Genomic DNA, 15,727 nt, shown 5'->3' on the forward strand with positions numbered 1-15,727 from the left:
ATCTTTTCTGCTGTGCCCCTTAGATAATTCAATTGTTGTCTAACTTTTCAAATAATCTATGTATAGAACAGAGTTTCTCAACCAGGGTTCTGTGGAAATCTAGGGTTCCTCCAAAAGTTGCAATGTCTGCCCCTCAGATAACTTCCCACTGACACCATTGATCTCTTTAACTATCTGTAAGAGGGTAATGCTTCTCAATTACCATGAGTGTAAGGAGCATTCTTCCCACTGACCTTCACACTAATGGAGCATGAGTTGTAGTTTCCTGAGACCATAAAGTTATTTCATGGGTTCATTTGTGTTGAAAAGGTTGAGAAAAGCTAATGCCTATGGGTACTTTTAGTGCTGAGTAACTGATACATTAGTGGATCTGTACTGGTTGCCTTTGATTATCTATTTTTCTTACCACTTTCCCATATGATTGAATTTGTACATTTTATTTTTTTTATAGAATATTATACATGTTTACATATTTGGTTTGATTGGTAATTTGTACACATAAATATATATTATATTGTTTTATGGTGGTATTATTTTAATCAATGTATCTCTGATAAAAAAAGTTTATAGATATGAGGTCATGGAGTCTCGAGGCACCAGATCAGACCAGAGTGGCTATCACTTACAATCCAGGCAGCAACAGTGTTGTAGCAGATGTGCAAGAATTACCACCGTCTGTTCACAGTCTGCACTGGGTGGCACCAGAGTCATACTTGGGTGAGAGGGTAAGAGTCTTTATGATCAATTTTAGCTTTTTTGTACTTTTTCTCTTCATAGTTTTAAAAAGGAAACATTTTAAAGCTCAGCTTTAGGTTAGTATTTTTGCTTTCCCCCCAAACAATACACACTGGAATATTTTTTAATTTTTTAAAACCAAATGTTAGTGTCACTTTAAGTGCTTCCGGACCAGCTGTTATAGAGCTTCAGGTTGGAAAATATAGTATCTATTTGGGACTTTATATGAGGTAGAGACCATTTAGGTCATATAGCTCCATCCCTGTCTATTGAGACTGTCATGAGGGAAAGGGGGACAAGGGAAAGGTTGGGACTTTGTATGAAGCACGTAGTCTCCAGGGGCAACCAACTATCAATAGTAGAATTTTTAGAGAGAGTATACATTGAGACCATGTTCCATAAAATTACATAGATAAGTGGTAGTGGTACTGTAACCTCTGGGAAGAGTCTGAGAATGCCGAAGCATATATATATGGTACATCATCCCAGGGAGGACCTACTATCAATCATAATGGTGCAATTCTAATTATTGGTATACAGTAAACATGATTGGTACAGTACAAAACAATTTTTAATAGTAGTAACATAGCCCCTAAATTCATACATATACACGTACACATCAATCATTTACATGTCAAACAGTATTTACAAAAATGGAAATTCTATTAACCCGCTGAGCCGCCATATAGCTCCAAGAAAGGGGCTCTAGATATAGTGTCTCCATCTTATATCAAAATTAAATATAAAAAAAAATAATATATACAATATATAAGTCCAGGCATAGCTTTGAAAAACTCATATAAGTACAAACACAGCTTCAATTAGCTCGACGCGTTTCGTGGTTTGGTGGAACCACTCATCAGGAGCAAGCATGTGATGACATCTGGAATGAGATACATATTATTACAAATATTGACATGTAGTGAAAAGGATGATAAACAACTTTAAGGGGAGAGGCTAGTCCCATGATAATACTCACAAACTGGTCTGTTGTGTGTAAAGTCCCAACCTTTCCCTTGTCCCCCTTTCCCTCATGACAGTCTCAATAGAGCTTCAGGTTGGCTCCCCTGCACGAGCCGTCATAGCTGTATGTGGGCTCTTTAAGACGCTTTAGCAGGCACGTGCATGTGCGCCCGAAACGTGTTCCCGGAGCCAATGCCCATGCCCGGCGGGCACGGTGATCGCCGTGACAGTGCGAGAACCGGGATCTCTGTGTGTAAACACTCAAATCCCGGTTCTCTCAAGGGAGAGGAGAAAAATCGTGTGCTCCTAGTAAGTAGGGACACCGATTGGTCTCCTACCCTAGTCAGTCACATCCCCTATTGTTAACCCCTTCCCTTTCAGTGACATTTATACAGTAATCAGTGACTATTTTTAGCTCTGATCTCTGTATAAATGTCAGTGGTATAAAAAAAAATTCAAAAGTGTCTGATCTAATATCACAGTCATGATAAAAATCGCTGATCACTGCCATTACTAGTAAAAATAATAAAAATGCCATAACTCTATCCCCATATTGTAGACGCTATAACTTTTGCGCAAACCAATCAATATATGCTTATTGTGATATTTATTATAGAAAAAAGTGACAAATATTGTGTTTTTTTTCAAAATTGTGGCTTTTTTCTTATTTATAGCGCAAAAAAATAAAAACCGCAGAGGTGATCAAATACCACTAAAAGAAAGCTCTATTTGTGGTGAAAAAGGACATCAATTTTGATTGTGTACAGCATCGCACGGCCGAGCAATTGTCACTTAAAGTGACGCAGTGCCATATTGCAAAAAATGGCCTTGTCAGGAAGGGGACAGATCCGCTTCAAAGTTCATACAGCCTGTTCCATATTGCCTTTTTATATATCATCATAGCTAATGCAATATGAGATTAAGCGGTTTTTCACAGATTAACATATAGTTGCATAGTATAGTATTGCCTCTGTTGTAGTTCTTAAAGAAAACTTGCATATCTCTTTCATTATAAACAGATTTCTTCCTATGGCGGCTCTCTGACATATCAGCTGAAGTCCTTTGGCTTACCAAGTGAAGGCATGGTACTTCTAGACAAGCGGCCGGATGTTCTGTTAACAGTAAGTTGATATTTGATTCTAATTTCTATGGAAAGTATGACAAAAAATTGCAAGCATGACATTCATTGTATCCTGTACATGTAATTATAACATGTAATATGATCTTTATATGAATGCCTTGTGAAAATGGCTTGTGGATTATGAGACAAAAAAATGAGATGTGGAGTACGGTTCAGGTTCTTGTGTTGCTAGATGCCAGGTCTTTGGATCACAGAGCTCTGTTGTTACTTGACAAGTACTGCCAGAAATTGTTATGATTGCCAACATTCCCTACATTCCCAGTAAGCAATATTCTATCATTGTTTCATGGCTGATTAATTCCTTTCAGATGCAACAAACATTTAATAGGTTCCACTGCCCAGTGCCCATATAGGTCAGTAATACTTGGCAATAACAAAATTAGTGTTTTATAGCAAACTGACTGAAAGTCCAATGACCAGGTAGGGAGATAGTATGACAGAGGTATGCAACTCACAAGACTGGTTGAAAAGAATTCAAATCCCTTGGCAAGCAAAACAGTTCACATACACTCAATTGCCAAAAGTATTGGGACACCAGCCTTTACATGTACATGAAGTGTAATAGCATCCCATTCTTAACCCCTGTACACACGGTTGGAAATTCCGACGGAAAAGGTCCGATCGGATCATGTTGTCGGATAATCCGACTGCGTGTGGGCTTTTCCGTTGGAATGTCCGACCAACAAAGTTTGAGAGCTGGATATAAAATTTTCCAACAACATGTTCTGATCGGACTTTGTCCGATCGTTTCTAGAGAATTCCGATCGGACAAAGTGCCACGCATGCTCAGATCAAATTACGAGACCAAAGCTATTGGCTACTAGCCTGAACGTAGTCCTGTCGCAACCAACGCACGTCATCACATTCCAAACGATTGGATTTTCCGACAACTTTGTCCGACCGTGTGTATGCAACACCATTTTCGGACAAAACTGGTCGGAAAAAATCCAACTGATTTTGTTGTCGGAATGTCCGCCTGTGTGCACAAGGGCTTAGTCTGTAGGGTTTAATATTGAGTTGCATATAAAATCAGAAAGTGGTCATGGGACTTAGAATGAGGTAGGTCACTAAGTAAATACAACTTAAATACAATTAATTGTTTAATACAAATTCCATGATATACAAAAATACATTAAAAAGATATGCAAAAATTGTACAAACATATACAGTAAAGTAGTCATCAGAAAATCCATATGATAAAACACCACACTTATGGTAATGTTCGTAAAGTATGGTAGTAAAGTACACAATTGATCTGTGAATGAGCAGATATATTGTTGCATCTATGGAGCTCTATGCGTTTTGTGAATCCTATTACGGTTCATTAATCAGGAGTTTGATGCAACAAGAGGTCCATAAATATAAGTAAAAATAATAATCTCATGTAAGTTTATAAAAAAGGGGAATGCTGTAATGTATGATTCTCCACCGAAGCCGAAGGGGGAAGACAGCCAGGGGAGGAACCAGGACATCAGGTGCAATTCATAAAGTGTATGAACACACATGGACCAAACAATTCTAAAAGAAAAATGTGCATTAAGTGTAAACGTGACAGAGTATTGATAAAGTAGGTCTCATATATTGTGTTCCGTGAATCTAAGAGAATCATCAAAATAAAAAGATGAAAATATGGAGTGAACACCTGTGTAGCCAATAAATAAAGATAAAGTGGAAAGTAAAAAGAAAAAAAGACTCAAACTATATAACCGAGTGCCAAAATAGCATAGTGAATAAAAGGACAAGCAAAAGTGAAAGAAATTTTAAAAATATATGATAGGAGAGAAAAACCACCTGTAATATCGGTGATTTATTGTGAGTGTTGAGTATGGGTCCCAATAACCACCATCAGAAAGGATAGTGTGCAGAGTGAAGTCCCGTTGACCCACCCTTTGCAGCTATAACAGCTTCAACTCTTCTGGGAAGGCTGTCCACAAGGTTCAGGAGTGTGTCTATGGGAATGTTTGACCATTTTTCTAGAAGCGCATTTGCGAGGTCAAACAATTATGTGGACGAGAAGGCCTGGCTCATAATATCCAGTCTAATGAATCCCAAAGGTGTTCTATCAGGTTGAGATCAGGATGCTGTGCAGGCCAGTCAAGTTCTTCTACCCCAAACTTGCGCATCGATGTCTTTATGGACCTTGTTTGTGCACTGGTGCGTAGTCATGTCGGGACAGGAAGGGGCCATCCCCGAACTGTTACTACAAAGTTGGGAGCATCAAATTGTCCAAAATGTCTTGGTATGCTGACACCTTAAGAGTTCCTTTCACTGGAACTAAGGGGCCAAGCCCAACCCCTGAATAACAACCCCGCACCATAATCCCCCCTCCACCAAATGATTTGGACTAGTGCACAAAGCAAGGTCCATAAAGACATGGATGGGCAAATTTGATGTGGAGGAACTTGACTGGCCTGCACAGGGTCCTGACCTCAACCCGATAGAACACCTTTAGGATGAATTGGAGCAGAGACTGTGAGCCAGGCCTTCTCGTCCAACATCATGGCCTGACCTCACAAATGGGCTTCTGGAAGAATGGTCAAACATTCCCATAGGCATGCTCCTAAACCTTGTGGACCTGTTTCCCAGAAGAATTTAAGCTGTTATAGCTGCAAAGGGTGGGCCAACTCGGTATTGAACCCTATGCACTAAGACTGGGATGCCATTAAAATTGATGTGCGTGTAAATGCAGGTGTCCCAATTCCTTTGGTAATATAGTGTATATATGTTTTAGCTGTGTAAGGTATGTAGGTGTATGGACATCTTCTAGTCCATTGATTTCTGTTGTGCAATAGGAGATAATGTTAGTGTTTCACACAATCAACTACTTTTTATTTTCTTTTTTCATGTAGGGTAGACAAATGACTATTGTTTATGTGGATCCCAACAATCCTTTACCAGACGTGCAAAACTATGGTCGTGTTCAGCTTGTGGAGGTGAGGTTGCAAGAATTACATTATGCTCTGTTAAAAACTAATAATACTTGTGGTTTATGGATACCTGTAGAAATTCCTTCATCTAGGTGTATATAGAACATTAAAGATCCAGATACTCATTCTTCATTTACTGTAGCTTAAAATATAAATATGGCTTACTTTTTCTTAGTCATTTATGATAAGATAGTACTTTATTGTCATTATATACATACAACAAAATTTATAAAGGTACTCTTTACAACATTACAACCGCAATATTCAAAAACATTTGCCACCCCGGCCAAATATACATACTTTCTAAGGCATGCCCACATATCTGTCCTTAACCACTTAAGCCCCGGACCATTTTTCTGGCCAAAGACCAGACCACTTTTTGCGATTAGGCACTGCGTCACTTTAACTGACAATTGCGCGGTTGTGCGACGTGGCTCCCAAACAAAATTGACGTCCTTTTTTTCCCACAAATAGAGCTTTCTTTTGGTGGTATTTGATCACCTCTGTGATTTTTATTAAGTTTATATTTTGAAAAAAACGCATTATTTTTTACTTTTTGTTATAATAAATATCCCCCAAAAATATATAAAAAAACATTTTTTCCCTCAGTTTAGGCCGATATGTATTCTTCTACATATTTTTGGTAAAAAAAATCGCAATAAGCGATTATTGATTGGTTTGCGCAAAAGTTATAGCGTTTACAAAATAGGGGATAGTTTTATGGCATTTTTATTAATAATTTTTTTTTACTAGTAATGGCAGTGATCAGCGATTTGTATTGTGACTGCGACATTATGGCGGACACATCGGACATTTTTGACACATTTTTGGGACCATTGTCATTTATACAGCAATCACTGCTATACAAATGCAGTGATTCCTGTGTAAATGACACTGGCAGTGAAGGGGTTAACCAGTGGGTGGCAGTGTAGGGGTTAAGTTTTCCTAGGGGCGTGTTACTAACTGTGGGGGGTTGGGCTTTCATTTAGTGAACACTGATCTCTGCTCCAATCACATGGAGCAGAGATCAGCGTCACTTGTTGCTAGGCAGAACGGGGAGATGCTGTTTACAACGGCATCTCTTCGTTCAGCCGCCCCGTGAGATGGACCGGACTCACAGGGGTCCCGACCAACAGGCGAGCGCGCCACCAGGGCGGCATTAAAGATTGGACGTACCTGTACGCCATTATGCCTGCCCGTGCCATTCTGCTGACGTACATCGGCGTGCGCTGGTCGGGAACTGGTTGAATGTAGCAAAAATATAAAATATTTTTTAAGAATATATAATGTTATTTATATATAATATAGATTATAGCCACTTCAGACCCAGGCCAATTCTGACATTTCTCTCCTACATGTAAAATTCCTAATTTTTTTGCTAGAAAATTACATAGAACCCCCAAACATTATATATGTTTTTTTAGCAAAGACCCTAGAGAATACAATGGCGGTCATTGCAACTTTTTATCTCGCACGATATTTGCGCAGCAATTTTTCGAACGCGTTTTTTTTCAGAAAAAAAACAGTTTCATGCTTAAAAAAAAAAAAACAGTTAGCCCAATTTTTTTGCATAATGTAAAAGAGGAGGATACGCCGAGTAAATAGATACCCAACATGTCACGCTTCAAAATTGCACGCGCTCGTGGAATGGCGCCAAACTTTGGTATTTAAAAATCCCCATAGGCGACGCTTTAAATTTTTTTACTGGTTACATGTTTTGGGTTACAGAGGAGGTCTAGGGCTAGAATTATTGCTCTCGCTCTAACGTTCGCGGCGATACCTCACATGTGTGGTTTGAACACCGTTTTCATATGTGGGCGGGACTTACGTATGCGTTCGCTTCTGTGTGCGAGCTCACGGGGACAGGGGCGCTTAAAAATTTTTTTTTTTTTTTATTGTTAATTTTATTTTAATTTTTTTTAGTTTTACACTTAAAAAAATAAAATAAAATGTATGACTTTTATTCCTATTACAAGGAACGTAAACATCCCTTGTAATAGGAATATGGCACGATCGGACCTATTTACAGTGAAATATGGGGTCAATAAGACCCCATATCTCACCTCTAGGCTGGGAAGAATAAAAAAAAAAAAAAAAGCGATCATGGCTTCCTAGCCAGATTGGCGCCGTTAATTTGAATACCGAGGCCGGACGTGACGTCATAACATCGCGCCCGGCCTCCGAACTATCATAGAGACTCCGGGGACAATCTAGTCCGCCGGAAATCTCTATGATCACATGCTGGGGCCGGCGGATCCTGTGACCGACTCACCGATGGAAACGGTGAGTCAATAGAAGCACCGGAGGGCGGCGGGAGGGGGGGGGCGTCCCCTCCCGCCGCCCGTAAGAACGATCAAGCGGCGGAACAGCCGCTATGATCGTTCTTATGGTGTAGAGAATCGCCGGCTGAAAACTGCAATATCTGAATGATGTCTGTGGACTCAGGCATCATTTAGATATAACCAGCGAAAAACCATGACGTCAATAGACGTATTGCGGGTCTCAAGTGGATATACAATACAGCCCTAAGGAAAAAGCTATACTTCTAGCGATTAGTGTGCATTTTACAAGTCCTATATTAGACTTGTGCACAACAGGAAAATTTGTTTAGTTTTGGTTCATTATTATTCGTAAAATATATAATTACGTTAATTTGTTTTCAGATAATTTGTTATTATTCGTAGAGTGCCGATATTCGTTATTCTGAATCTCAAATCATGCCAAATTCATTTGTTATATCCACTATAATTTCTTTCGTATTAGTTGAAATTCAATATTTATGTATGTGTATATATATATATATATATATATATATATATATATATATATATATATATATATATATATATATATATATATATATATATATATATATATATATATATATATATACAGTGCCTTGCGAAAGTATTCGGCCCCCTTGAACATTTCAACCTTTTGCCACATTTCAGGCTTCAAACATAAAGATATAACATTTTTATTTTTTGTGAAGAATCACCAACAAGTGGGACACAATTGTGAAGTGGAACGAAATCTATTGGATTTTTGAAACTTTTTTAACTAATAAAAAAATGAAAAGTGGGGCGTGCAAAATTATTCGGCCCCCTTGCGTTAATACGTGCTAAAAAAGTTTAAAATATCCAATAGATTTCGTTCCACTTCACAATTGTGTCCCACTTGTTGGTGATTCTTCACGAAAAATTTAAATTTTATATCTTTATGTTTGAAGCCTGAAATGTGGCAAAAGGTTGAAAAGTTCAACCTGTGCTGATAACTGTGCTGAAAACTGTGCTGTTTTCACCACATGAGACAAGCACTTCTTAGGCCGCGTACACACGCGGGGACTGTTCGCCCAACTTTGTCCGTCAAACAGTTTCAGCAAACAGTCCGCTCAAAATTAGCATGGACGGACATGCCCACACACGACGAACGAACAGTTTGCTGAAACCGTGCGCGATGACGTGAACGGCACGTACGACGGGACGAAAAATACGACGTCCTATACACTGCATTATAACTTTCGGCGTGTAAATCCTTTCTGAGCATGCGCGGAACTTAGTTTGTCGAACAAGCCTACACACGGGCGGACTGTTCGCTCAAACAAGGTTTCAGCGGACAGTTTTACGGAATTTCCGAAAAACCTTGTTCGTCAAACTGTCCGCTGAAACTGTCCGCTGAAAGCCCACACACGAGCGGACTGTCCGCCCAAACACTGTTCAGCGGACAAAGTTGGGCGAACAGTCCGCCCGTGTGTACGCGGCCTTATCCTTTGCCCTGCAGCTGGCATGCAGCACAGTGGAGAATTATGATTTGATTTCTACACTGGCTTTAGGCCCCTTTCACACAGGATGGACTCCAATGAGATCTGCAGGCGATCTGTTCGCTGATGCCCTGCTGATCAGAGCAGAGCTGGTGGATGAGCCAGGTGAGGCACAATTTATGAAGAGCAGACTTGGACAGAGCCCGCTCTGCTCTATGGGTGGCTGGGAGTAAACAGACTCCACTGTTTGTTTTGCACTCGACTGCTCTCTGATCTGAGCCAATCTGCCTAGACAGAAGGGGATCTGTTTTTGTTTTTTTAGCACATTGGATTGGAGGTAGGCAGGCATTAATGGACGCAAGTTAATTTACACCTGCCAGTCCAAAGGGGAAAATGGACCATCTGATCAGGTCCACCTGAAAAATTGACAGGCGGACCTGTTTGGACCCTTCTTGTGAAAGGGACCTTATATTTTATCATCATTTTTTACACCTAAAGGTATCTGAACCTTTAGTTCAGTTTCACTTTTTTTTTTCACTAGCCCCCTCTTTGTTTTCAAACCCCTGCCAGACTTATCCTAACTTGACCCTGAACCAGAGAAATATTGTTTTCCAGTGGAATATCCCCAAAGGATTGAATAGAAAATGTGGTACAATTCTGGAAGAGAAAACTTTGACAAACTTATGGTGTAGATTTGGCCTTACAGCCAATATCTTTCTGGATTGTTGACAGGGGAATATAATAATGGCAAGGGGGCTGGGGAGTAGGATTGTCAAATAAACTTTAGGAAAAAAATACACCCAAAACTGTAGAATAATGCTGCTGTGCTTAGTAACTTTCCAATTTCTTGGATACCCTGGAGAAAAAAAAAAACTGCTCCATCCAAGATCTTGATTCTACCCCATTCCCTGTGCATGTAAATGGGCCTATAGAAATGAGATAGTGGGACACAGATAGCAAAAAAAGTTCTGTTGTACCCCCCTTCTCTATTCAAAATGAGGGGAAAAAAAGTTTTGTCTTTAGTTCTACTTTAAGTACGCTCATCTGAACCCAGCACCCTTCAACCCAAATGTTTAATATCTAGCCAAACATTTTTCATTTTAAGAGAGAGTGAGTAAGCATTGGAACCTCTGTCCAATTCTTATTGATGCCAGTGTGTTCCATTTAGGGGGTTTCTGTTTACTGTCTTTTTTATGGGTGTCAGACAGAATAGGAAATGAGGCAAAAGCTCCTCAAAGTAAATAAACGTGACATATTTTAGTATCGCAGGGAAGTATTAGAACCTTTGTCAGGATTATAGTTCTATCTACATGCCTACTTCCAGTACAGGTATGGGTGTCTGACAGGAAAGAATGTGAGGGCAAATCTCCTTTATAGGGACAAAGACTGCATTTAAAACTGTACAAAAATGCAACGCCTTCCTGATTCTTTCCAAAACGAAAAAAAAAAAATAGCTGGAGTTGGACTTTGATAAATTGATCCCTTTAAAAATGAAAATGATTTCTTAATATCGACAGTAATGACATCTTAATTAACATCTTAATAGTTTTTTTTTTTAATTTGAAGAAAACTGACACTTTACCATTGGCCCTAAAAGTATTATTATTAAATGTAGCGCCGGCTCCTGAAGAGCATGCGCTATGTGTTTTTGTCATTTAATATTCCTGGAACCGCAGTTTGATTTTGGGTTCATTTACACCAAATTTTGGTCTCAGTACCAGTCTAGCTGTATTGCATTGTGTTCTGCTTGACCATAGGTGGCGCTGTCATCTCTGGCAGGTGCGAGAACGCAGTCCAGTTAGGTGCATTGAGTGCCATTTCTTTCTCGGTACCAGCCCAGTGGGAGTGTCCTCTTGCTGTGCATTCTGGGAGAGGGTACTTAAGGTGCTGACGTCGCGTGCTTCCGGTCCAGAAGTGCTTTCTGTCTGTTTGGTCCTGGTCCTCCTGACCAGCCCCCAGGGCTCTCATGGCCTGGGGTGCAGGATCCATCTAATTCTGAGTCTCGGGGCTGGCTAGCCCGAGGCAAAGTAACTGGAAGGAGGATTCAGAGGTGATCCGGTGCCGTCTCAGTTGTGGAGAGGCCCAGCAACTGAAAGAGCAACCACTGTTTTACAACAAGTCTGTGGCAGAGACTTTTCTTTGTTTGAGCACTCTATCTGCTGCTAGGCCTAGTAAGAGAAGGGTGAGGATCCAGTTGTGAATGGCTATTTTCTGGATTTTCTAATGTGAGAGACTTTTCTATTTGACTAAGTTCCAAGAGTACCTGGACTTTCTACCTAAACCCTCTATCCCTCTTTGAGAGACTGTGTTTTGTCTACTCCTTTTTTGCAAATAAAAATCCCTCAAGTGGATCTGGTGTCAGTCTCTGCAGTTCTTGGGCCATCTACCTTGGGAAACCCCTAGACATACACAAGCTCAGGAAGGTAATGGTAAGCCCAATCAAATCAGCCGCTCCTTCATTTTTTATTAAGAATTTAAATGAAAAAGATTGATAGATAACCTGGCCATCTGGTAGAGCTGTATGCAACTATTGTGTAGCTGTAGTTTGTTTTATAGTGTTAGCAAGAGTAAAAGTTTTGTATTTATTTGTGGCAATAATGGGGTATTACAAAATCCAACAGGGAATACCAAGCGCAATGCAAAACTATATACTGTACAAATGGTGACAATGCAAATGTTTTTCTTTTTGGAAATCAGACAAAAATTCCCCTCCAGGGATGGCGGTAGGACAGACTTCTCTTGAACTTTCATCCACCCTGAGCCAAAGAGATAAAACGGAAAAAGGTTATTTTGTTTTTTCAACATAGTTGGCACTCTAAATAAAGCTACTGCTTTGAGTTTTTGTCATAAAGTACTGGCATGTATAGGGATGAGTGAATCAGATCAGAGAAAACGGACATGATCAAGACTGCTCATGTTCAGCCATGCTAAAATATCTCCAAATAGTGAGTGATACATAGCTAGCAGATATTCATTGCAAGATCAGTCTTGTAAAGTTGCAAAGTCTCATAGACACTAGAGTCTTGATGCTTAACCTGTAGTCCAGGGGCTGCATGCCCTTTGGTACTTATTATGTAGCCTGTGGGACCCCTGGTAGTCTTTATTTTCATTAGCTAGGTTCTTAGGTCAATAAAGGAAATATATTCTTTAGGCTGGGTTTTGGTATTTGTGCTGTACATTCCTTTCCTCTTTCAATGCTTTTTTTCATCTTCTGTAATTGATCTTGTTAAAAGAAATATCAAATGTCCACAAGTAATTTTCAGCAATCTTATTCCCTAGTCTTTGACTGTTCTGAACCATGACCTCAACTTCCAACACCTCCTATAGTATCTATGCATCTTTGACCATTTCCCATAGGAAGTTCACAGTGTCTGATTACCTGTAGATTGATCATAGACTTATCTCCTGTTGCATCCCTGCACTCTCTGATCATCTCATGTTGAATGTTGATCATCTGCCGTTGCATGTCTGCAGTCTCTGGTCATCTAGTTTTTGATGTCTGCAGTCTCTGATCACCTCCTGTAGAATGTCTGCTGTCTCTGTCTCCTGTAGGATGTTTGCAGTTTAATCGTCTACTATTGCGTGTCTGCAGTCTTTGATCATCTCCTGTGGGATGTTCAGTTTGATCATCTCCTTTTGCATGCCTGGAGTATCTGATCGTCTCTTGTAACATGTCTGCAGTCTTTGACCATCTTCTGTAGGATGTTTGCAGTCTGAACATCTTTGGTTGCATGTCTGGAGCCTCTGATCATCTCCTGTAGCATTTTTGCAGTCTCTGACCATATTCTGTAGGATGTTCACAGATTTATCATGTTGCATGCCTAGAGAATCTGATCATCTCCCATAGCATGTATGCAGTCTCTGATCATCTCCTGTAGTATGTTTGTAGGCTCTGATCATCTCCTATGGGATGTTCACAGTCTGATTATCTCCTTTTGCATGCCTGGAGTATCTGATCATCTCCTGTAGCATGTATGCAGTCTCTGACCATTCTGTAGGATGTTCACAGACTTATCATTGCATATCAAAAGTCGTCACTTGTCTCCTGTAGCATGTTCATAGTCTCTGACAGCTTTCTGTCCAGCTTATGTGCAGCTCTTTGATGATGTCAGGGGCTGCACTTAGAGCCTTTTATATAAGAAGTTAACCCACACTGCATAAGAGGAAAACAGACATGCAGGCATAGTCTGTCACCCAGGAAAGAGTGAAATTGAGCGCAGTGGACTTTTAAATAGCTACACATTTCAGCTATCATGAACCTGTTCCTATCTCATAAAAACTAAGTGATGGGACACAATAATAAAATGCACAATAAAAACTGAAAAAACACAAACCCTCTAAATAAAGGAAAACAAGCAAATTCCCCATAAGCAGTAACGAACGGTGCGTTCCAATGTCCTTCCTATTGTCTCTCTCACTTCCTTCCTTGCGCATTCGTCACCGTCACGTGACTTCTTCATTTTCCCTGAAGAAGTCACGTGACGGTGACGAATGCGCAAGGAAGGAAGTGAGAGAGACAATAGGAAGGACATTGGAACGCACCGTTCGTTACTCTGCTTGTTGCTCTATTACTGCAGTTTTTATTCACTCAGAATGTGAGTACCCTGTCACTATACTTAAATAAAATTCAATTGGTTGAAACTACTACACTATGGGACATTATCTCTTTATCTTGTGAGGCATACCTATCCCAGGAACAGGAGCCAGTTATCCACCTATACTATTAAGGCTGTAACCTCACAGTGAGGTAAGAGTACATCTATCCACGTATTGGATAAATAGGAGGATTAAGTCACTGCACATGTATGCCTGCATGGATCACTGAAGTCCAAAGCTATTGCTTCCCCTTAGAACACAGCACGTCCACAGGACTGAATATCCCAGACTGATTACCAGCACCTTATTTTTATGTGTTTATCATTTCACCTGTGTTGTAAAGTTTTTTTTGCTGCTAGCACTATTTGCACTTTATAAACACCGCATGGAACATGCATTTTGTTATATTGGATTGATTGTTATCTGTATATTTTTTTTTTTTTTTTTTTTCACTTGGCACTTTATAAACACCGCATGGAACATGCATTTTGTTATATTGGATTGATTGATATCTGTGTTTTTTTCCACTTGGCATGTCACATGGGATTGTGCTTATGTGATTATTCTCACTGTACACTTTTAGTCATATATTTTGGACTATCACCTTAAGTTATATATTTATTTATTGTCAGCATATTTTATTGCAGTTTGGCACAGCACCCACGATTTGCATGTCTATTGTTTCAGGCATTCATTCATTACTGTGAGTTTTTATTTGTATGGCACTCTATCAGAATCTATATTTGATTGCCACTCTCTAACATTTATTTTAGTTTAGCACGAACCGAACAAGGATTTGTGCACACCCAGACACATAATTTTACACTAGCACTTTTTGACCTTTACCCTTTTATCCTTTACCTGCATACTCATCTGTTCCCCTTCCCCCTCCCTGCCCTTTCTTCCCCTTCCCCTTTTTCTTTTCTCCTTCCCTCTCTTTCTCCCCCCTCCCCCCTCCTTTTTTGTATTCCCCCATTTGCGCAACACTAAAACCACTTAATCGATATTGCTCAGGGAGTAGGTGAAGCTCCCCTCAGTGTTTGCAGCATCCCTCTATTCCCCTTGTCAAGGTGGTTGGCGCAGAGGTACTTTATACATTAATAAATATAGTGAGAATCTGCCTCATCCCTTCAATATAAACATCTGGTCATGTTTGACTGTTTCCTTATGAAAAGATTAAAAAAAAAATAATTGAAAGAGAGCCAGCCATTTTTTCAGTATTGCTTAGACAAAATCTAATCTGCCTAGAGTATGGTTTTAAAGTCATAGCTGCACTTTGATGACATCATTGGCTGAGATGACTTCACCTTCACAGGCCCAGGACCAGTATGATGCCAGCTATTCCAAAGTTGGGTACATGTGCAGTACTGTACAAGCCTTCTCATTAGCATTTTGTAGATTATAATTCATACACTTTCTTAGTATTCTGCCATTTTGTAGCTCAGTGGTTATGCAAATGCTCCCTCACACAATTTCAGTAATTATGTGGTTAACCAGGTTGAAAAAAGATTTGTATTAATAAAGTTCAGCCTTTGGCAACTTTTGCAGATTCGAGCCTGAGCAGAACAAAAGCAGAACAAATCTCCATGGGAAAATGTTGCCAAT

General features: G+C 39.8%; 1 protein-coding gene across 2 annotated transcripts in view; it reads left to right on the plus strand.

The window, feature by feature from the left end:
- The window catches only part of LAMA3 (laminin subunit alpha 3), a 247,697-nt gene that overhangs the window by 148,589 nt on the left and 83,381 nt on the right, over positions 1-15,727 (plus strand). For both annotated transcript variants that reach the window (XM_077492578.1, XM_077492579.1), the window contains exons 37-39: positions 564-725; positions 2,718-2,819; positions 5,689-5,772. In XM_077492578.1, the coding sequence (XP_077348704.1) occupies positions 564-725; positions 2,718-2,819; positions 5,689-5,772 (348 nt within the window). The remainder of the gene's footprint in view (positions 1-563; positions 726-2,717; positions 2,820-5,688; positions 5,773-15,727) is intronic.

The sequence above is a fragment of the Lithobates pipiens genome, unplaced genomic scaffold (assembly GCF_037356315.1).
Source record: "Lithobates pipiens isolate NorthernLeopardFrog02 unplaced genomic scaffold, aLitPip1_a1.2 Scaffold_19, whole genome shotgun sequence".
NCBI classification, from domain to species: domain Eukaryota; kingdom Metazoa; phylum Chordata; class Amphibia; order Anura; family Ranidae; genus Lithobates; species Lithobates pipiens.